The sequence below is a fragment of the Dermacentor variabilis genome, chromosome 3 (assembly GCF_050947875.1).
Source record: "Dermacentor variabilis isolate Ectoservices chromosome 3, ASM5094787v1, whole genome shotgun sequence".
In the NCBI taxonomy this organism is placed as follows: Eukaryota; Metazoa; Arthropoda; class Arachnida; order Ixodida; family Ixodidae; genus Dermacentor; species Dermacentor variabilis.
The window spans coordinates 4,366,448-4,390,772 of record NC_134570.1 but is presented as its reverse complement, the minus strand read 5'-3'; the positions used below and the strand labels follow the sequence as shown (position 1 = coordinate 4,390,772).

At 46.1% G+C, this 24,325-nt stretch overlaps 1 protein-coding gene across 7 annotated transcripts in view; it reads left to right on the top strand.

The window, feature by feature from the left end:
• Positions 1–24,325, top strand: part of Ada2a (Transcriptional adapter 2A) — a 278,034-nt gene that overhangs the window by 84,251 nt on the left and 169,458 nt on the right. For all 7 annotated transcript variants that reach the window (XM_075684082.1, XM_075684078.1, XM_075684081.1 and 4 more), the window contains exon 3: positions 23,207–23,304. Coding sequence is in view for 6 of the 7 variants with exons in the window: in XM_075684078.1 (XP_075540193.1) it covers positions 23,207–23,304 (98 nt within the window). In the remaining variant the exon portion in view is untranslated. The remainder of the gene's footprint in view (positions 1–23,206; positions 23,305–24,325) is intronic.

Sequence of the window (24,325 nt, the reverse complement as noted above, 5' to 3'; positions counted from 1 at the left end):
CGCACAAACGACTGGCGATCCCTCAAATGAATGTCTCATCCAGAGCAAGCACCTCCGCATAGCCATCATAATCATCAGCCTGTATTATGTCCACTGCAGGACGAAGGCCTCTCCCTGCGATTTCCAATTACCCTTGTCCTGCGCCAACCGATTCCAACTAGCGTGTGCCAATTTCCTAATTTCCTCGCTCCACCTAGTCTTCTGCCGTTCTCGACTGTGTTTCTCTTCTCTTGGTACCCATTCTGTAACCATAATGGTCCAACGGTTATCTGACCGGCGCATTACATGACATGCCCAGCTCCATTTTCTTCTCTTGATGTCAATTAAAATATCGTCTATACTTGTTTGCTCTCTCATCCAAACCACTCTCTTTCCGTAAACGTTATGCCTAGCAGTCTTCATTCCATCACTCTTTGCGCGGTCCTTGTTCTCAAGCCTCTTTGTCAGTCTCCAAGTCTCTGCCCCATATGTCAGCACTGGTAAAATGTACTGATTGTACACCTTCCTTTTCAGTGATAATTGGTAAGCTTCCAGTGAGGAGCTGACAATGTCTGTCGTATGCGAACTAACCCATTTTTATTCTTTTATGAATTTCCCTCTTGTGATCAGAGTTCCCTGTGATTAATTGACCTAGGTAAAACATACTCCTTCACTGACTCTAGAGGCTGACTGGCGATCCTGAACTCGTGTTCCTCTGCCTGGCTCTTCATCATCTTTGTCTTGTGCATATTAATCTTCAACCCCATTCTTCCACTCTCTCTGTTAAGGTCCTTAATCACTTTTTGTAAGTCGTCTGCAATGTTGCTGAATAGAACAATGTCATCGGCAAACCGAAGGTTGCAGAAATATGCGCTGTTGATCCTTAGTCCTGACCCTTCCCGGTTTAGTAGCTTGAATACTTCTGCCGAGCACACAGTGAATAGCATTGAAGAGATTGTGTCTCCCTGTCTGACCCCTTTCCTTATAGGTATCTTCCTGCTTTTCTTGTGTAAAATTAAGGTAGCTGTAGAACCTCTGTAGATATTTACCTAGGTACTTACGTAAGCTTTCTGTACTCCTTGATTACGTAATGCCTCTATGACTGCTGGTATCTCTACTGAATCAAATGCCTTTTTGTAATCTATGAAAGCCATATAGAGAGGCTTATAGTGCTCTGCAGATTTCTCGATAACCTGATTAATGACATGGATGTGATCCATTGTAGAGTATCCCTTCCTGAAGCCAGCCAGTTCCCTTGGTTGACTAAATCCAGTGTTGCCCTTATACTTCTGGAGGTTATCTTTGTAAATATTTTATATAATACTGGGAGTAAGCTAAGGGGCCTATAATTTTTCAATTCTTTGTCTCCCTTTTTGTGGATTAGTATATGTTTGCATTATTCCAGTTGTCTGGGACCCTTGCAGTCGATAGACATATAGCGCCGTGAAACAGCGCTTTCGTGTGCAATGCCAAGAGCGCGTGTGAGAGGAACCACGTGACTTTTGTTCGTGAGCTTCAGAGTGAATAAAAGTTCAGTTGTTGTTTGGGACGCTTGTTGCTTATATCGCTTAGCTCAACCTAGCAGCGCATTCCAACATTGGTGACCCGGACGGGATAAGCAGCCACCGGGGTTGAGCACCAACGTCGCTATGACTTATGTCGACGACGGACTCCACAACTATGACTCGACATCCACGATGGGTGCTACGCCGACAGTCTTTTCAGTCGACGGTGAGCTTGCCCCCCTTTTGGACCGCGCACCCCACACTCTGGTTTATTCAAGTAGAAGCTCAGTTCGCAGCACGACGGGTCACAGCAGACCTTACCACATACAACTACGTAGTAAGCAGTCTCCCGCCACCCATAGCCAGTGAAATACAGGATCTTTTACTCGACTCGCCTGCTGAAAAAGCATGCAATGCTAAAAGAAACTCTCATCCGCCGTATCACGCCCCCCGACTTGCAGCGACTGCAGCAATTGCTTCGTGACATGTACCTCGGTGACCATTCTCCCAGTCAGCTGTTGCGGCACATGCAACTATTGCGCGGCAAAACAACAAACATTGTAGATGGAGCATTATTCCAAGAACTCTTTTTGCAAAAGCTGCCATCAAGTGTCTGCTTGGTTTAGAACGACAGAAAGCTGAGCTAGTTGGTAAGGATTCATTATGCAAAACAGAAGTGAGGCGCGCAGACAGGACACAAAAGTAGAGAAGTGGACAACACGAACGCCACACACGGCGTTCGTGTTGCCCACTTCTCTACTTTTGTGTCCTATCCGCACGCCTCACTTCTTTTCTGCTTGGTTGTCGCTGCGTCAGAGCAGAAAGACCTACCTGTGGTCACTGAGCTTGCTGATCGGCTCATGGCGATCACCATGCCGACATCACTGGCTGCCATGCGAGCACAACAGGCTCAGGATGAACTTCAGCAAATGCATGAAGATATTTCTCGACTCACCGAGACATTATTAGCTTTGCGCACAAGTGGGAAAGCACAAAATTTAAGCGAGCCAAAAACGTTGCTATCACAACCCCAGCGGGAGGCTATATGCTGGTATCATTAGCGATTCGGAAATGCTGCGCGAGACTGTGTTCCACCCTGCACGCTCTCGGGAAACAACTGCGGCAAGCACTGAGGGCGACCAGTGCTTCTATGTTGTCTTCAAGTCGTCGCTCTGTATTTTTTGTTACCAACCGCAACAACTGGGCTCGTTTCTTGGTCCACACAGGTGCCAAGGTGAGCGTGATACCGAGAGGAAGAACCCTTGTACATTGCCACTCCAAGCCGGTGATACAAAACACGGTGATACAAATATACAGAAATTGTTTGCTCACACTGAACTTCGGTTTCAACAGAACGTCCAAATGGGTGTTCATAGCCACTGGTGTCAAGTTTGCCATATTGGGCGCTGACTTTCTGCAATACTGTCTGTTGGCTGATGTTCTGAATAAACGGCTTCAATATCCTGTGTGTCGTGCAGTGGTACAAGGCAAGACGTGTTTGCGTCCTCCTCTCAGTGTGACATTACTCCGTTCGTCTGGAGAATCGTGCTTCACCACCATAGTAAAAGAGTTCCCAGAGTTGACGTGGCAGCAACAGGCATTTGCCGAAGTGAAACACGATGTTCAGCATCACATAGAAATCACAGGACCACCGGTCTATGCGCGGCCACGGCGTCTTTCACCCGAAAAGCTACGGCTAGCCCGACAGGTGTTTTCGCATAGGATGGAACTCGGCATAGTACGCCCTTCATCCAGCCAATATGCATGGCCTCTGCACATGGTCCCCAAATCAACAGGCAGCGATTGGCGTCCTTGTGGGGAATATAGGGCACTAAACCGTGTGACTCTTAACGGACCGTTGCCCAGGGCCGCATGTCCACGACCTCACCTCTTGTCTGCATGGCGCTAACATCTTCTCAAAAATAGATCTGGTGAGAGCATATGATCAGATACCTGTAGCACCAGAGCATGTTCCCAAGACTGCAATAACAACGCCATTTGGAATGTTCGAATCTCTACGGATGCCTTTTGGCTTACGGAATGCAGGCCAATCTATTCAACGGTTCATGGATGGCGTTGTCTGGGGCCTCGACTTCTGCAAGGTTTACCTGGATGACCTGCTGATTGCTAGCTGTACGCCCGAAGAGCATGAGAGTCATCTATGCTGCTTGCTACAGCGACTGGCAGAGCACGGCATCGTTATCAATATGGTGAAGTGCTTGTTCGGGGTACCGTTGCTACCATTTTTGGGCCACAGCATTTCAAGTGCGGGAGTGCAACCACATCAGGTCAAGGTCGAAGCAGTACGACTGTTTCCACAGCCAAAAACCATCCACCAGCTCCGAGAGTTCCTGGGACTCGTAAACTTTTACCGTAGGTTCGTTCCGAAGTGCGGCCACATCCTTCACCCGCTGCGCAACCTACTAGCAGCATCAGGAATTAATGCAAGCGCCATTTATTAGAATGATCAAGCCGTAGAAGCATTCCTGCATATTAAGGAGGCTCTCGAAAATGCTGCTCTGCTCGCATACCTGCAGCCCGATGTTCCGCAATGCGTAATGGTTGACGCCTCTGATGCAGCTATTAGAACCGTATTGCAGCAGAAGTCGAGCGGAAGGTGGCGACCGATTTCCTTCTTCAGAAAATTGAGTTCGTCTGAATGACGGTACAGCACCTTTGGCCGGGAGCTCCTGGCCATATACGCTGCTATACATTTTCGCCACTATGTAGAAGGGCGAGAATTCTTTGTACTCACGGATCACAAGCCGCTGACCTATGCATTGCACGCAATCAACTCAGATACGGGTGCACACGTGGCACGAGAGCTCTGCCAACTGTCGTACATTGCAGAATTCACGACGGATATACGCCATGTCAGCGGAAAGGACAATGCAGCTGCAGATGTTTTTTCGTGCAGCCCAGTGAACGCCATCAGCCTACCAAGTGGTATTGACTTCACCACACTAACAACTGCTCAACACAGCGACAGGGAGTTGAAACATCTACTGAAGTCCACAACCAGCGCCTTGAAGCTGCAATGGGTGGATGGACTGATAGGATCTGTATGCTGTGACATGTCCACAGGTAGGGCCAGGCTGTTCGTGCCCCCCCATCTTCGCCGCAACATTTATGAATTGCTGCACGGCCTCTCGCATCCGGGGATTCGAGCCACTCAACGGCTGTGCACAGCTAGGTTCGTGTGGCCTGGAATAAACCGGGACTACTGACGTTGGACACAGGAGTGCCTATCATGTCAGCGCTCCAAGCGCAGCGCCATACTGTGACACCCTTAGGATCCATGCTTCCAGCGCTTCCGTGCACAATACCAAGAGCGCATGCGCGAGAATACCACATGACTTTTCTTCATGAGCTTTGGAGTGAATAAAAGTTCAGTTGTTGTTTGGGACGCTTGTTGCTTATGCTTGCTTAGCTCAGCCTAGCAGCGCATTCCAACAGACACTTCGTATAAAGAGCCGCCAGTTTTCCAAGCATTATGTCTCCTTCATCTTTGATTAAATCGACTGTTATTCCATCTTCTCCTGCCGCTCTTCCTCGTTTCATGTCTTGCAAGGCCCTTCTGACCTCATCGCTAGTTATAGGAGGAGTTTCTGTATCCTGTTCATTACTGCTTCTAATTGAGGTATCCTGACTACTCTGGGTACTGTGCAGGTCAGTATAGAATTATTCCGCTGCTTTTACTATATCTTCGAGATTGCTTATGATATTGCCACATGGTGTAGCACAGCAAGGGGACTGAAGAAGAAGAGAACGAGGTTCGTCTCGGCATCGCGCGTCAGCGGTTACGTTTCATGAAGTACAAACGCCTGGATCCCCATTCAGTGTGTATACTTCAGCACGGCACACGCGATAATATTACCTTGCTTATCTTTCAGTGCATTCATCTTGGTTTGTCCTATGCCAAGTTTCGTTCTTGCTGATTTCAGGCTGCGTCCATTTTTTTACATTTTCTTCAGTCTTTCTCACATTATATTTTCGAATATCACTTATTTTCGCATTGTCGATCAGTTTTGACAGTTCCGCGGATTCTATCTTATCTCTTGAGTTGGACACTTTCATTCTTTATTCTTTGTTTATTAGGTCCTTAGTTACTTGGGAGAGCTTACCTACTGGTTGCCTTGGTGCCTTGCCTCTCAGTTCACTTGCTGCCTCTGAAGCCAGCCTAGTTACGGTTTCATTCATTAGCTCTATGTCATCATTATCTCTCTGTTCTAAGACTGCATAGTTGTTTGAAAGTACCAGCCTGAATTTGTCTGCTTTTACCCTTACTGCATCTAGGTTGACCTGTTTCTTTACCAATTTTGCTATTTCTGTCTTCAAATTGAGGTGAATCCTAGCCCTCACTAACCTATGATCAGTGCACTTTACCCTACCTATCACTTCTACATCCTGCACTATGCTGGGATCAGCAGAAAGTATGAAGTCAATTTCATTTCTTGTTTCACCATTAGGGCTTTTCCAGGTCCACTTTCTGTTGCTACGCTTCCTGAAAAAGGTGTTCATTATTTGAAGCTTATTCCTTTCTCCAAATTCTACCAGCATCCCTCCTCTAGCATTCCTAGAATCGACACCGTTGCTTGTTCACCAGCCTGCTTTTTCCCCACTTTTGCATTGAAGTTGCCCATAACTACCATATACTGAGTGCGACTTTCCTCATCGCTAATTAGTAGTACATAGTACTAATAATTACTACTATACTACTACCGCACAGTAGTACAAGCAAATAGCCGTAGCATTCAGAGTTGTGTGAAAACACACACACACCAAAAAACTAGTGCTGTAAAAGAACAATTTGACATCTAGTGGGCTGGTGGGCTTGTTTTTGCACAACTGTGTCATGACCATCCTTGAGCCGACAGTGTTTCGTAAAACACTAGACATTTGCACTGCGACAAGCCCATGTCTCTGAAACAGGAATATATAAGTTGTCACAGGCTAGGGAGCATAACTTAGAAATGATAGCAACCATGCTGTAGCCATGACAGCTGCATGCAGTTAGAATAAAGTTCATTTCATTGCGTGCTGCCATATGTGATAGTTGTTGGTTGCTGCAGCTTCTCGGCTATGCCCCCTAGCCTGTGACATTATTGGCGATGAGAAAAAAAAGCCATCATACCATCACTTCAAGCTGTGAAACTTTTCTGTTCAGCAGTACAACCCCTTTCAAGTTTGTAGCTTCAGTTCTTGATGCTAGTGTACGGCAACATCGAACCTTTCGACAGCAGAGGGGAAGACTGGCCGTGCTATGTGGAGCACCTGAAGGCCTTCACATTGCAAACAAGGCTGAGGATCAAAAAAAGGGAAGCTGTCTTCTTCGACTGCTGTGGGCAAAGAACATATGCTGTACTATGTGACCCTGTCAAACCTGCAATCCCTCAAAATAAGTCCTTTGAAGAAATTCTCGCTGTTCTCAGCAGTCACTGTTGCCAAAAGCCTTCCGCTACAGCCCTTCAGATTCTACAGTTGTGTTCCAGTTGTCTTTGAGCAATTTCGTTGCATCACTGAAAAGCTTGTCCAAAAATTGTGTTCGGGACAGAGCTTGAGAACATGCTGCAGAACCGTATTGTTTGTGGCATTAGTAATGCTGCACTATAAACCAGACTTTTTGAAGAAGCAAACCTAACGTTTGACAAAGTTGCGAAAACCACACTTTGAATGGAGTCTGGCACGAAAGATGCAAGTGAGGTCTGCCAGGCTGGCTCAAGCATGCATCTGCCTATGCATCAGGAGTCCCAACTGTTGCCGTTGCGATGACCCAACTCACACTGTGTTGCCCTGAATTCTACATGCTACTTTTTTTTTGTTTCTGCAAAATATGTAGTGTCCACCCAGGAGCTACAGAGGTTGCAGTGCGATAGGGTGATTGAGTCTGTAAAGACTAGCATACCTGCCAACTCTTCCAAATGTTCCGTAAAATGTACAAATTACGAACAGTCTGACCATTTTACTAATCTTGCTTGAAATTTTATGGAAAAAATTTTATTTGCGAAGAAAAACAACAATGCGGAAAAGGAATAAAACTACACCCTGGTACGTTGTGCCGCCACAAGAGGGCAATACGTATGCGTGGTATCATCAGGAACTGCAAGGTTGTAGTGACTTCTGTCGTCTACTAGGGGGGTCATGAATCCATATGCAAAGCTTGATAGCGCCTCTGGAAACCTGTTGCCATGCTGTTGCCTTTGTTTGCGCGGGCGCACAGGTTTGGACTTCAGTCAGCTTCAGTCACTGCACTGTTGGCCTTGCCTTTTGTGTGACTAGCTGCCGCGTCGGATGCAGTGCGACTCCGGCCTGTAGTGGCTTCACAGTGCAATGGTGGGCTCGAAGCCCCGACAGTACTTCCAAGTGTTTTTGAAATCGTGCACGGCAGAATTTCCGCGCTTCGTGCCATCGAAGAAAGAGGAGAAGTTTGGATTCTGCACCACGTGTGCCTGTGATGTGAACATCTTGCATGGCGGCAAGTCTGACATTAAGGTCCACATCTCTTCGGTAAAGCATCAGGGATGCGTGCGAGCCGCGGACACCCAGCCAAGCCTAGTAAGTTTTGTATACAGTGACAAAGATCTCGGTGTCATTCGTGCAGAATGCCTCTTCACGGCCTTTTTTGTTGAACACAACATCATGCTGAGTGTCAGCGCAAAGATCTGATTCTTGCCTATTCCTAGTTTACTGCTCCGTTCCTGAGAGCATGCTCAATTCTATCCATATTATATTTCCTTATGTCGGCTATCTTATGCTTGTTGATTAACTTGGAAAGTTCTGCCAGTTCTATTCTAGCTGTAGGGTTAGAGGCTTTCATACATTGGCGTTTCTTAATCAGATCTTTCGTCTCCTGCAATAGGTTACCGGTATCCTGTCCAATGAAGGTATCACCGACTTCTATTACACGCTCCTTAATGATGCCCATAAGATTGTCATTCATTGCTTCAACACTAAGGTCCTCTTACTGAGTTAAAGCCGAATACCTGTTCTGTAGCTTGATCCGGAATTCCACTATTTTCCCTCTTACTGCTGACGCATTGATCGGCTTCTTATGTACCAGTTTCTTCCGTTCCCACCTCAAGTCTAGGCTAATTAGAGTTCTTACCATCCTATGGTCACTGCAGCGCACCTTGCCGAGCACGTCCACATCTTGTATGATCTCAGATTTAGCGCAGAGTATGAGGTCTATTTCATTTCTAGTCTCGTCATTTGGGCTCCTCCATGTCCACTTTCGGTTATCCTGCTTGTGGAAGAAGGCATCCATTATCCGCAAATTATTCCTTTCTCCAAAATCTACTAATAACTCTCCCCTGCTATTCCTATAACCTATGCCATATTCCCTCACTGACTTGCCTCCAGCCTGCTTGCCTACCCTGGCATTGAGGTCGCCCGTCATTATAGTGTATTTTGTTTTGACTTTACCCATCGCCGATCCCACGTCTTCATAGAATCTTTCGACTTCCTGGTCATCATGACTGGATGTAGGCGCGTAGACCTGTACGACTTTCAATTTGTACCTCTTTAAGTTTCGCAACAAGACCTGCACACCCTCTCATTATTGCCATAGAATTCTTGTATGTTACCAGCTATATTCTTATCAATCAGGAATCCAATTCCTAGTTCTCGTCTCTCTGCTAGGCCCCGGCAGCACAGGACATGCCTGCTTTTTAGCACTGTATGTGCTTCATTTTTCCTTCTAACCTTGCTGAGCCCTATTATATCCCATTTAATGTCTGCTAATTCCTCCAAGAGCACTTCTAGACTCGCCTCACTAGATAACTTTCTAGCATTAAATGCTGCCAGCTTCACATTCCAATGGCAGCCTGTCCGGAACCAGGGATTCTTCGGACCCTCTGCTGTGTCACAGGTCTGACCGCGGCCGTGGTCAGTTGCTTCGCAGCTGCTGAGTACTGAGGGCTGGGGTTGGATTGTTGTAATCATATAGAAGGTTGTGGCTAACTACTGCACCAGGGTGACCAATCCTGCACTGGTGAGGGAGTGTGGTACCGGTTCTGGTCACCCAGATCAGGCCGCACTCCAGGCCTGTTTATGCAATTTTATCAACATGCAGATTTTTAAAAAAAATTTTAATCCGGTGGAAAATTGCGCGGTACCGGGATTCGAACCACGGTCCTCTTGCACACGAGGCAGATGCTCTACCTCTACGCCATCGCTGTCTTCATTAACCCAGTTCAAAAAGGAACTACAATCTTTTCTCATCAACATCTAATGCTGCACACTTCATCATGCTTTCATTGATCTGCTTTATATTTTATTTTCTGCTTTGGTGTTGTGTTTCTTCTGTTGCTATTTCCTGTGATAGTTATTAAAATTGTATTTTTTTTCTTGCTGCTGAATTGCTGTTTTCACTTATTTTTTTATATAACTACCTGACAGGCAGTCCCCATACAGTTCTGTGCTCTGGGACCTCCTTCTGTAACATCATGAATTTATTTTTCATCTTTGCACAAAACAAATAAACATTTAGTATAATGTTTTAGTTAAAGTTTTAGTTTAATGTTAATGTAATGGCGGGGCTTCGGGAAATAGCATTACTGTTCTATAAATGTACTTTGCACAAAGCAAGTTTTAGTAAGCATTTGCGTTTATGTGCGGGGTGCTGTTCACTTACACTTTAAATTTCGCATGCTTTGTGCATATAAGTTATCTATTCGCCAAGCTTTTGTGTGTGTGTCAAAAAAGTGGGAGAGGCAGGGCAATGACAGTCGGGAATGCATTGTGTTAGTACATTCCATGACTGCTGATCTGCGGTGAAATCAGTACAAGCCTGCCAGCCATGGCTATGGTGTCCGAAAATGAGCAATCTCAGAGGCCACATGCCATTGCACTCAGCTCTCGACTTCACAAATAGGTGACGCTGCCATCCTGGAAATTTACCACAGATGGTAGGCCGGTTGGCTTTCGAAGCCCACGGTAAAACTGCAAATAAGGCAAATTGGATGCAAAGAATGGAAACAAAAAAGACAATGGAGATTTACACGTAAATAGTTTGTAGCCGGGTGGGGGGTAGCTTATGGGGCTTCCAGCCCCCCCCCTCTCCCGAAATTTTTTCGTGCTGTCATGCACCGCCGACAAAACAATCCCCGGTACAGGAAATCATTCTGGATTTTGTCTAGAATGTCTTTTTCCACGCCCAAAACAAAAAGACATTTCAGTGCGAACATTGCGAACTCTGGCTTGATTTTGCTCCAACGCCCATGCACTGCGAGTCACATGACGCAAGGAGCCCCATCCAAGCACAAAGTTGGAAGGGAGTTTTTATGGCCAGCAGGCTGGTCAAGGCATCTCACTGAGGCCGCAGAATCTACGGAGCGCAAGGATTGGAATTCTGAAACTTTATAGGTATAATGTTCTCATAAACTTTCAATGCAAAAGTTGCATTGACATTCCAAGGTCGTGCTTTAGATTTTAAATTCCGAAACCTTGTGGGTTTAATGTTGTTATAAACATTGGATGCCAAAGGTGCACTTCTATAGTCGTACAATGGACCATACAACGAGGCAAGCCAAATAAACACACTATCACACAAGTTGACAAAGCACGCAGCGAGGTCCGATGAGCCGAAGCATTGTGGTGGTTCATTTGTGCCATCATGTCAAAAAACAGAATTAGATTGGACAAACTTTAATAAAGGTCCTGCAGGACGCACGTCAGCACGTCATGGGCGTCTCCCACACAGGGACTGACAGGGAGACAAAACAGTTTTTTCACCTGCGCCAAAGCATCCATGTCAAGACACTAAAGCCAACAAAGGTCACTTTGTTCTCATTTATTTTTTCTACTTTGACTTTTACTCGTGACGACACATTAAACCTCTTCAATTCTCTTGTTCTCGCTACCCGCGGGCTGCCAGAGCGCATGTGTTTTTCTCGTGTTGCTCTGACCACAGCGCGGTGCACTTTAGTGCGCGTTAGTTTTTCTCTGGCCAAGTGAATTCTCGCCTGGCAGAGTTTTAGTCACTTTCTGGATAGCAGACAAGAAAAAGAAATGATGGTCGCTCGCCGCCATCACTGTGGGGACTTGACGGATTGCAATGTGTTTGCTTGTGCGCAACCTCTCTGGAAAGTCTTGTCTCGCCAGTGTAGGATACCAAGCAGTATTTGTATGGTTCTCTGTGGACCAAGCGTCTCACATTTTCTTCGAAATTCCTTGGGTAGCCCTCTTGGGTTGGGGGGCCCATCCCAAGGTAACCTTTCTATGCAAATGAGGGAGGGGGTACCTTTACTAGTATAAATGTGAATAACGCCCGCCCTTCGCCATAAAGGCGCGTAAACCTGCAAAATAAAAATGAAATAAGGTGTATCTCACAGGTATGCCTGTGAGATACACTTCTTTTTTACTTGGCAAACAAGGAACCACGTCGGATGGACTCGCGCAAGAAAGAAGCACAGGAAGAACCCTGCCAAGAACAAGTAAACAAACAAAAGTGCAAAATAAAGATTTCTGTCATCATCATCAGCCTATTTTATGTCCACTGCAGGACAAAGGCCTGGTAGTAGCATAAAACTTGAAAAAAAAAAAAAAAGCAGTTGGCGACCAAGGCACACAGACCGCGCAGGGTTGTGTTACTCCACGAGCCAATCGCAGAAGCAAACAAAATCGTCGTCATGCGGCCTTTTCAAAATGGCGTCGCACTTGATACCTCCGGAACGTCTGCTGTTCTTAAAGAGTCTTTTCATAGACGGAAGCAATGAGGTGTGCAACAGAAATGGACAAAGTGTATGGAGTCTGAGCATTTCACTCTTCAAAAGTCTACCCGCCGAGGTGGCTTAGTGGCTATGGTGTTGGGCTGCTAAGCACGAGGTCGCGGGATTGAATCCCGGCCATGGCGGCCACATTTTGATGGGGACGAAATGCGAAAACACCCGTCTACTTAGATTTAGGTGCATGTTAAGGAATCCCAGGTGGTCGAAATTTCTGGAGTCCCCCACTAAGGCATACCTCATTATTAGATTGTTGTTTTGGCACGTAAAACTACATAATTAATCAGATCTTCAAAAGTTTGTGGTTTGTTTCACTGATAAGCCCGTTTTTTTCACTGCCAACTGAAGTGAAACAGTTGCAGCGAAGCAAGCATTTTTTTTCATTTCAATAAAGAATCAGGCTTTCGCCACACCTAACTATGATAGGTGTGGGGAAACGTATAAAATGACACGCTAATAATTTTGTTTATGTGTTTACCGCCTTATTTGGGTAACAGGAAAAGTTTAGCAGAATGCGTTGTTGGGCAAGTTGGTTCATTGTAATTGGAAACGTTGGTTGCGCTTTTTAGACAATCACAAGGAAGGGAGACAGGACAGGCGCAAACCCGACATGACCGCTGATACTTGGTATGATGAAGGGAGAACACAAAAGGAAGAGCCCGATGTAGAAGAAATGAAGTTTAGCAGAATGCGTTGTTGGGCAAGTTGTTGGGCAAAAGTTTGAAGTACAAATTATTTGCAGCCTCGCGGAAGAACAGTGGCTGGCGGTTATGAGGGCGTGCACAGGGCTTCACTGCAGACTTAAGTTGTATCCGACTATAGTGGTGTTTTTTTTTAATAGCTCTGGAAGAATTATAGAGCAATATACATTTGCAGAACAATCGCAGTTCTTCTGCATCTCTCATTTACTGCTCTACCAAGTGAAGGGCCAAAACCGGCTCGTATTGTTATTTGGGAAGTTGCGTAATGATGCGTGGCAGCCAGTCCCGTACAATTGCGTAGAGTGCAGGACGCTGCAGTTCTAGACCTACTGCGCCCACCGCGGAAGGTCAGAAAAACACCTACGTAAGCACAGCAGAGAAGTGGCTATGTCAGGCGGCTCAACTGATAAGTGTAGAAGTGTCATTCAAGATACACAGAATTGTTCTGCACTTCTGGCAGCGTTTTCTCTACTTCCTTTTTAAATAAAAAGATGTTGATCCATAAATATTTTCATAAACAATGGTTAAATTTCTTTCATTTTCGCTTTTCCTTCCTGTTTGGCTGTTGCCTTGGCTTAATTTCTCAACTCCTTGCGACTCTTGTTACCATTTGCCAATTTTGCATGAAAAATGCTGCACAATTTGGGAAAAGCCAGATGAGGTAACGGGTGACACATATTGCTTATAGGTTTAAGGGTTATTGCAGGGTTTGATGATGGACGCTGTTTCGCATTATTTTAATTTGCACTTTATTTAACCCATATCGCGGGCATATGATTCCGACCATCTGCCAGCATTGTGGTGTGCTGCCACTCGAGAAAATAGTAAAGCAAAAGGAGAAGTTACACTCAACTGGTGTTTTCTCTGACTGCAACTCGTTCCTCAAGCATACAGACCAGCTGAATACGAACCGAATCTCTTTCCTGGTCCCTGAATCAGTCTAAACAAAGAAGGTTGAACTAACGAAGCAACAGCCATGCGCATGACAACTGACGTGGTGGAAACTGAACGCATCTCGAGTTAATCGCGCGGGCACCGAATCGATAAGAAAACTGGCCTTCACACCCCAGGAGATGCCGATAAATACCGTCATCCAAAAGAAGTGAAAAAGGCAGCAAAATGTTGACCACCGAAAAGCTGTCAAGTCTCAACATTGATTTGGCGGCGCTTTAGGAATGTGTGTGAGGATTTTATTGCATGGGCGGGGTATGTCGTTTAATTTCGGGGGAGGGGTCCTGGGTCTCCCCCTCGGTATGTGCCTGGCCCCAACACAATTGCAAAGGTTGATGAGCTGATTAGACAAAAACGCGGTATAAGCATCGATGAACTGGCAGAACGTGTGAACATCAGCCACGGTTCGGTTCACGCCATAATTCATGAATGTCTCGGTTATCGGCTCTTGTGTGTGCAATTGATGCCCAAGATTTTGAACCACCACCAGAAGACTGAGAGGTTCAACACTGCTTTGACTCATCTGATTCGGTATCACAATGAGGGTGTCGATTTCTTGTCTGCAATTGCGATGGTAGATGAATCATGGTGCCACTACTATGAGCCTGAAACACGACGGCAAAGCTCACAGTAGAAACTTACGAATTCAACACCCCAGAGAAGACAAAGGCCGTCATTTCTGCCGGAAACATATTGTTAACTTTTTTTTTTAAATCGCCAGGTGCAATTACTGATCGAATTTGCTAAACCTGGAGAGACTATCAATCGTTTCCAATATTGTGAAACTCCGGACCGTCTGCGTGTCCCAATCAAAAACAAACGACGTGGAAAACTGACGAATAAGGTAATATTGCTCCACGACGATTCCGGTCCCCATGTCCCTGATGTGGTTTAATACAAAACCGGCAAAGTTCAAGTGGGAAATGCTGCGACATCGGCCATACAGCCCAGGCCTGTTGCCTTACGATTTCAAGATTTTGGGGCAATTGAAAAAAACATGAAAGAACAGCTCCAGGGAACCACATTCGTGTCGGATGATGATGTGAAAGAGTACAAACATGTTGAAGCCGCTACCCAAGGAGTTTTATGAAACGGGAATCGCGAGACTCGTTAGTCAGTGGGACAAATGTCTAAATGGGCATGGAGACTACCTTTAAATAAAGTACGCTGTTCCTTATATATTTGCATCGGCTCACTTTCATTTGACTTGCCCTCGTATATATTGCAGAACTCCTGCTTTTTATACGTGCTCTCTTTTGCGACTATAATTTCGGTGCAATTACTCACAATACACAACCGGTGACAGCTGCTCCTGGGCAATAAATTGGAATGAAGGAAAGCTTAATTGTGATTTTCCCTGGCCATTGCATTTGTATAAAAATGTAAACAAGGGTCTTATTAAATGACAAAGTTTCATTAAAATATTTGTCCTCAACTTGTTCATTTCGTGGCGTTGACATTTTTCATATCAGCGACATGCACTGCTTTGCTGGTATCGAACTGATATAGTTCTAAAGTTTGTGTGATATTTTCTTTGCTTATTAAATAGAGGAAAAAAAAAAACATGTGAGCATTGATATCAGTTATTTCGGGTACAAGTTTTGGGGCATGTGAGTATATTCTTTCATAAAAAAATACATATTTTACTTGTCTTCAGAGTGTGTAGCATTCAAGAATTCGTTTGCAGCATCTTTAGCAGTGGCAATGCAGTTGTTATTCATGTATTTGATCCCTCGACAAATTCATAACGAGGAGGGCGAGCTGCAAGATGAGCCCCCTCCCCTGGAAAAAAATTTCTGGCTATGCCACTGTTTGTAGCAGAAAGAAATGCACGACACAAGAGGAGGCAATACCAATAGCCCACCAGTCTGTTTTGTTGACATTTACAAGAATGACAAGAAAGAATTTAGAAGGGAAAATCTGTGTGATAACACAAAGGACAGTGCCTTGCTACTTGAGGCTCGAGCTGGTTGTTTATGGACAAGAACTTACCAGAGCAAATATTTTCAACGAGACGAGGCTTGCATATTTGCAGCAAGAATCCGGAGACCACTCGGTGTATCCTAATGGAATGCGAAGGGATTCACCCAGCGAGACCCGTAGATAACCTACAGCTTCCAGAAGCGCTTGGATTTAAAGTGGACGAAAGCATCAACCGGTCAGCAGCCGAGATAAGCAAGAGGCGTTTGGCGTGTTGGTGGAAGAAAAGCAGGGAGGAGATTGATACGACCGGATCCATTATAGGCATAGGTAGCGGTACAAGGTTGATAGAGAAGCTTTGAACAAGAGAAAAAAGATTAAGGAGATGTATGATAGCATAAAAAGCATGTCACTATTTGTCACTGCCCTGTTTCATAGAGGACGCCAATAAATGTCCATCATCATAGTTTCTCTCGCTAGGCCTCTAAGCGTTTAAAATGAGAAGCGAATCTTGAAAACTGCGAAAAGTTTTCCATAATACTCTGTTGTCGAAGCAGCTTGAGACTATGCGAAAGCCATGTACACAGTCATTTGCTATGAATGAAGCAAGTTCTATAAACACAATGCCTAAGTCTTACGTAAATGCTGCCGTGTCTTGCGTAAACCATGCGAGGACAATAATTCTAAGTCTGAGAAATGGGGTGCATACGCTGAACGCTGTGGGACGTTTAGCATTCTGGGCATGTGCATTTCGATTCCGCTATTACGCTAATCACACTAAACTAAAACTGTCCATTACATACAAATTTTTCTTAGGAACGCTCGAAAAGTGGGGGGTACAACTTATGTTCCAGAAGGTATGGTAATGTTGAATCAATGACACTTAAATATTTTTGCATGTGACACACTGTTCTTTGGCCACAGATGTGCTCTAAGAGTGCCTTTGTAGCATTGCCTGCTATGTATAAACAGGGTAGAGATAAGTGGCCAATTGGGTGGCATGACAAGTATGCCACAAGCCATGTTACAGATTTTCCATGTTGTGGCATGGATTTTGATTGGCTTGACAATTAAAAACCTTTTTTAGTGGCATGAGCATCAAGTGATACTCTTGTTTCTTGCGCAGCACTTGCAGTTCACCTCCCAAGAAGACCGGGGACGAAATTCAAGATAAACCACAAAAAAAATAGTACAGTACAACATTCATGGGTTTCATTATAGATATTGTTACAGAGACCTTGGGAGTACAGACAGACTGTATTTTTAATATATATACAAGCAGAGTCAATATGCTCCATGTGGCTGACCAGCAACAGCACGCAGCAGCCAGCGTCTCGCTATCTTCTTCCTTTCTCTTTTATCCTTCCCTAACAGCACCCCCTTGTGCTGAAGCGCCGTATTGGCGCATGTTAGGCGAAGTACTGCGAACGAAGTAAGGCTTCAGCCGCGAAACATGTACGATGTCAACAAGCGTTGGACTTGAGTATCGATCAAACTAACAGCAAGGTCTCGTAATTGACATCGTTAACTTGACGTAGGACTTCATAAGGCCCTGTGTAGCGAGAGAAAAGCTTCTGAAAGAGGCTGACCTGATAACTTGGTGACCAAAGGATCACGCAAGCACATGGGGCAAACATAAAATCGCGATGGCGCCGGTCGTAACACTCTTTTTGTATATGCTGCAAGGCTAGTAAATGAGATCGGGTGACTTGATGAGCCATGTGAGCACGATCGATGACTTCACGAGTGTACTCAGTTGCAACACGTGGCACAAAAAGTAGGATGGTGTCAAACGGCAATGTGGGGTTGCGACCATACAAAAGATAAAAGGGTGAATATCCTACGGTGTCATGTTGGGACGAGTTATACGCGAACGTCATGTAAGCCAGTGTGGCATCCCAGTCACGTTGGAGACTTACATCGACAGCATCTCTGTGAGTGTTCGGTTGAGATGTTCTGTGAGACCATTCGTTTGTGGGTGGTAGGCGGCGGACAGCTTGTGCTCAGTGGCACAAGAGCGGAGCAGGTCGTCGACAACTCAAGATAAGAACGAGTGGCCATGGTGTGTAAGTAACTGTCGAGGTGCACCATGGTGGAGAAAGATGTCGTGGAGGAGTAAATCGGCGACATCACTTGTGCAGCTAATCGGCAATGCTTTTGTTATTGTGTAGCATGTCGCGTAGTCAGTAGCGACGATGATCCACTTATGCCCTCTAGTTGTCGTTGGAAAAGGGCCAAGCAAGTCAAGGCCTACGCGAAAGAAAGGTTCAGAGGGCACTTCAACTGGATGGAGTCCGACAGGTGGCAGGGGAGGTTTCTTCCGGCGCTGACCCAGTTCGCAAGTTGCGACATAACGCACAGAGCGGTAGAGACCCAGCCAGAAGAACCGGCATCATACGCGGTCATATATATGCAGAACCCCGCCGTCGGCGCATTGTGAAGTTGTTCGAGAACAATGGATTGCAGATGACGAGGAAGGACAAGGAGCAACTCAGGGCTGTCAGGGTTGATATTGTGGTGGTAGAGGATGCCGTTGTGCAGCACGTACATGTGGTATGTGCCGTCGATGCTGCCAGATTGCACTCCGGTGATGATGGGCTGTAAGCATTCGTCACATTGTTGTTCAGCCCGCATGTCGGTCACGTCAGTAAAAGCCATCACACGGGTCACCGGATCATGTGCAACAGAATAAGGAGGATCCATGGGGAGATGAGAGAGGCAGTCAGCATCCTTGTGCAGACGTCCAGACTTGTAGTTGACAAGAAATGAAAATTTCTGGAGCCCAAAGCCTAGCGACCACGCCGTCCTGTCGGGTCTCAGAGGGAGGACAGCCAGGAGAGGGCATGGTGTTCTGTAATGACCAAAAACATGCGGCCGTACAAATATGGCCGGAACTTGGCGACAGCCCAAACTAAAGCCAAGCACTCCCACACGGTCATGGAGTAATTTCTCTTGGGAGGTGACAGGAGGCGGCTGGCATAAGCTGTCGCGCACTCGGTACCATTCTGCTGTTGGGCAAGAACAGTGCCGATGCTGTGGCCGTTTGCATCAGTGTGGACTTCGGTCGGTGCAGATGAATCAAAGTGTGCAAGTATGTGAGGGGTGGTCAGAAACCCGATGAGAGTGGCGAACGCGTGAGCCTGCTCCGCGCCCCATCAGAATGGTGTGTTCTTCTTTAGAAGATCTGTCAAAGCCCGAGCAACGTCGGTGAAGTTTTTGACGAAACAGCGAAAGTAAGAACACAGGCCAACGAAGCAGTTCATGTCAGAAGCAGAACGTGGCACAGGGAAACTGCGAACGGTGCAAACTTTTTCCGGATCTGCTTTTACACTGGATGTGTCAACAAGGTGTCCCAATATGGTAATCTGACGATGCCCAAATTGACATTTTGTTTAGTTCAGTTCAAGGCTGGTTTTTGGAAGACCGCAAGAATTGCAGCTAGTCGGGTAACGTGGCTGCTGAATGTGGGAGAAAAAACAACAGCGTAGTCAAGATAACAAAGTCAGGTGGTCCATTTGTAGCCTCACAGAAGAGAGTCCATCATATGTTCAAATGTTGCAGGAGCATTGCATAGGCCAAAGGGCATGACTTTCAACTGATATAAATAATCAGGCGTGATGAAGGCCATCTTCTCGCGGTCCACTTCTTGAACTGAAATCTGCCAGTAGCCGAATCAAAGATCAATCGACGAAAAGTATTTAGCTCCGTGCAAGCAGTCCAAGGCGTCATCAATGCATGGTAATGGGTAGACATGTTTTTGCGTGATCTTGTTTAAGTGGCGATAATTGACGCTAAAACGGCAGGTACCATCTTTTTCACAAGGACAACAGGCGAAGCCCAAGGGCTAGCTGATGGTTCAATGACCCCTTTGCGGAGCATTTTGTCCGCTTCTGATTGCATGGCTCTACGTTCAGCATGCAATACACGATAGGGATGGCGACGAATAGGATTCATGTCTGCAGTGTTTATACAGTGGTGAGCATCAGATGTTTGGTCTGTCGCCAAATTTAAAGATGTTACTGTATGATTCGAGCAGGAGACGTATGTCCGTGGCCTGTCAGAGGTGAGGTCAGGTGCAATCACTTTTGCGAAGTCATCTATTAAGGAACCAGAGCTGTGAGCTGCAATTGGCGCTAATAAACCACTCTCGGCATTCAGACTCTCAATGTCAGATTCAGAAGTACTAGAAACGTTGGCCAAGAACATGCCAGCCGGAAGCACTTGAGGGCACAGGCTGAAATTCAGAAGCAGAAGGAAGACGACGTTATTGGTAACCATGACCAGCGTATGCGGAACAGCAACTTCTGTTTCAAAAGCACGTTGACGATGGGGCGAAGCACATATTCATCGTCAGGAATCTGTGGCTGTGCGGTCAAAGGGACGTAAGTGACTGCCTCAGGTGACAGATGCACATCGTGAAGCGAACAAAAGTGCGGTGGGGTGGTGCTTGAAGCATCGGCAAGTTGAGGCAGTTCCAACTGAAGAACGCCGGTTGGCAGTTGATGAGAGCAGAATGATTAAATAAAAAGCCCTATCCATGGATAACATAGTGAGGGCAGTTGTCGATCACAGCAAAGAGAACAGCAGTAGGGCTGCCGGCTATACCTAAATGCGCAGTACACATTCCAAGAACAACCAGCATGCCACTGTTGGCCACATGAAGTAGTCGGGCAGCTGCTGGGGTGAGGACCTTCTTTAAGCGTCTGCTTAGGCTAGCGCTCATCACAGATATGTGGGCTTCAGTGTTGACGAGTGCTTGGACATGTAGGCCGTCTATTTTAACATCAATGATACTTCTCTTTGTGGACACAGACAGAGGATTTGCTGCAGTAGTAGGCAATGCAGAATTACCTTTGAGGGCTGCATTTCTTAGTTTTCCAAAAAGTTGCGCCTGAAAGCCACAGGGGACGGAAGCCGATCTGGCTGTGGCACACGAGAAGATGGGCGATGTGCTTGCGGTGAACGAGACTGCATTCTGCATGGCGATGGTGAGCGACTGTACCACGGGTTCCTAGCAGAGTTATCGGCGCTGTTGGACTCGGCGGTGGGCGAAACAGTGCAGGCATTTCCATCAAAACGGCGCAGGTTGGTCGACGGGTGAAGGGTTGAAGGCCACAAGTTGCGACAGTATCGGGCGACATGACCAATTCGGCGACAGGTGAAACATATCGGCTGGTTGTCCACAGTTCTCTTCTCAGTCAGGTTGCGATAATGCGGAGAGAAGCGTCGGGATGGAGCGAAAATACTAGAAGGGTGTTCATTGACTCTGGGATTGGTGACAGCACTGACAAAATGTAGACCAATGCTTTCAAGTTCCTGGTGAACGATGGCTTATACGAGGGGAACTGAAGAAGGGGCAGCATCAGGGCTATGCGAACAGATAGCTGCAGGCACCATCGCTTCCAGTTCACGTTGAACAATTCGCACCCTGTCCTCTGATGGCGACACATGCTGCTGTGCGGGCTGATCTTCACACATCGATGTTGCGGCAGTGTTGGGAAACCTGGCAAATGATTGCAGAACACGTCGGCTTTTGGCCTGCTCGAATTTTTGGCACTCTTTGATGATAGCATCAGCTGTAGAGCAGCTTTTGTACATGAGCAGATTAAAGGCGTCGTGAACAATTCCCTTGAGCACGTCCCCGACCTTTTCAGCTTCTGTCATGCCGTGATCGGCTTTACGACAAAGCGCCAGCACGTCCTGGATGTACGAGGCATAGGACTCCGTGGGGTATTGGGCACGGGCGGCCAGTTCCTACTTTGCAGGAATTTTATGGCTGGCTGGTTTGCCAACAACTCTGTTAACCTTTCTTTGCATTGGTCCCAGCTGGTTAGCTTCTGTTTGTGGTTTTCGTACCACGCCTTTGCTGTGCCTCTTAGGTAGAACAACAGATTAGTTAGCAGAAGCATAGGGACCCATCTGTTGACTCCACTCACGTGTTTGTACATAGCCACCCACGCTTCAACATCAGCGCCATCGGTTCTGCAGAAAGTTCCGGGATCTTTGGGTTGTGTAACGACAACCGAAGGGGACAGCAGCGTAGCTGGTGATGGTGAAGTTGGAGGCGGCAACGACATTGATCCTGTGTGCTCACTGTCCTTCATGTTGGGGATGGTGATGCGACATCCACTGCGGAGCTCCATTTCCAGCCATGGTACCCAGCACCTCCCACTAGTATGTTATGGGGACGTTGGGAGTATAGACAGACTGTATTTACAATGTATATACAAGCAGAGATAATGTGGTCAAAACGGCTGATCAGCAACAACACGCAGGAGCCAGCGCCTTGTGATCTTCTTTCTTTCTCTTCTTTTATCCTTCCGTAGCGATATGATATCAGAGCATCAGTTTAGTTGGAAGTTGAGTTACCGAAATGTCTGGAATAATTAGAATTGATTGCAAATTATTGATTACCGCACACCGAAGCACTGAATCATAGACTTTAAAGACCTGCCACATGAGCACGACTTTGGCGAAATTCCTGGAAACCTGGAAGTAGAAAGTGGAAGTAATGACGTCACTAATGACATCGCACACAAGGTGGCATGATATTTAACTGACTAATTAAAGGGAAATGGAAAAGGTTGCTTGGCATAGACTGAACATCTGCCTTGCAGAGCGGATGTGATGTTGCTCCCTCCTCTCACTTCTCCTCTCCCAGCGTGCACCTGCTTGCTACATGTTCTGGTGTCAGCACCGAAGAAGGCATATAAGGTGTGCTTCGTGCGCCACTCTCTAGGGGGTTAGGCCTTGCCAGGTGGCACGCGCTGTGCTTCCTCCTCGCTCTCCCTAACTCCTCGCCCGCATATCGTGCCAGTGGAAAGACGTTTGCTTGCTTAACCTAAAGAACACCAACACCGAGGTGCGAGTGCCACTATGATATACCCAAGTCAAAGATTAGGGCCGGTTAACACCATTTTATTTTATTATTTTTTTATTGCAGTGCATGAATTGAGGTTTCAGACCATGATCACTGGGCTGAGATTTACTGACACAAAAACTGCACGAATGAAGCATGTCAAAATTTTTTTTGCAGGCAGGTTAGGAAAGAATCAGCTTCATAAAATGACCATGGTTATATTGCGCTCAGTTTTGCACAGACGATATTAAGTGAAGGACAGGACGTGGACCGACGTAGCGCAATCGCTACGTCCGTCCACGTCCTGTCCTTCACTTAATATTGTCTGTGTAAAACTGAGCGCAACATAACCATGAACGTTCACCAACTAGCCCCCTTCATTGCTTTCATAAAAATGACAAAACCATCAGATAAGTTTTGATGTGATACAAGTTTACGTGCATGCTTGTCTTGTGGCTGCTGATCTTCGATGCTCACTAGTGTCATGCTTGGTGTGGTTATATATACAGATACCAGAATGGAGGAACTAATTTATTGAAAGACATTTCATTTCTTTTTGCTTTTCAGGAGTGACATTGCAAAACATGTGTGTTCGAAGACTGCAAAGGAATGCAAGTCTCACTATTTGCAATATTACATCTATGCTCCACAGGACCTTCTTAAAGGTTTGCATCAGAAACTGTTTCTTGCTTTGCAACATGTGCTTATTAAACAGGGCTTAATCTGCTGCAGTGTACTTGCAGACAACTTTTCTTGGCTGTCAAGCGAAAGCTACGGTGGCAGAGCTTCTGCACATGACTGTATTCATATGCAGTGTAGTTCAGGTGAGGTTTGCACCAGTTTCGGTTTAGATTTCTCCGACCTTGCTTAACTCCACTACTTTAGTGAAGGCAAAGACAATTAACTCGGCGTGAATTAATGTTTCTACACATCCGATGTGTACTGAGTTCTGAACAGCGAGCAATGCAGCCCGTGTTGGAGCCCCGAAGTGGCCATATGACCTCAGCGTCAGTAGCTCCAGCACAGTAGTCAACTCACTCACTTGTTTGTACATGCCAAAGGCTTTTCTAAGGTTTGTTCGATTCAGAAAACGGTGCACAGCACCACAACCAAAAAAGTGCAAGGGGTGCCAGTTATGGTGTGCTGGGCTGCACCGACTCGCTGCAAGGTTCAAGGGTGCACTGCACCGCGGCGGCACCTTGCCTTGCACCCCGTTCAATCGAGCACGGGGGTTCAGGGTGCACCGTTGCACCTCGGGGAATCGAAGGCCTAGGTGCAGTGCACCGTGAATAGGTGCAGAAGGTGCAGAGAAACTTGGCTGAATCAAATAGCCCTGTATCCACAAGGGCTCGCTTGGTTTCTATGTAGACGCTGCAAACACTTGTTTTGTGTCCTTTGACAGTCATATGTTGCTGAACTTGGTCAACAGCCTCTCTGAGAAGCTGACTGATGGCACAGCAAGTGACGAATACTCACCTGGTGACGAACATGCCATTTTGCTTTTGAAAAATGTGTAAGACGTGTCACGGTCTTAGGTCCACAAATACTCAAGGGCAAAACTAAAAAAACAAAAAAATCAGTAGCTGACTGGTGAATGTTACTTGCCATTTCTATTACATATTGGTTCTGTAAAAGCAGAAAAATATTATTTTCCATGTTCTATGTAAGGAAACTTGAACAAAACCA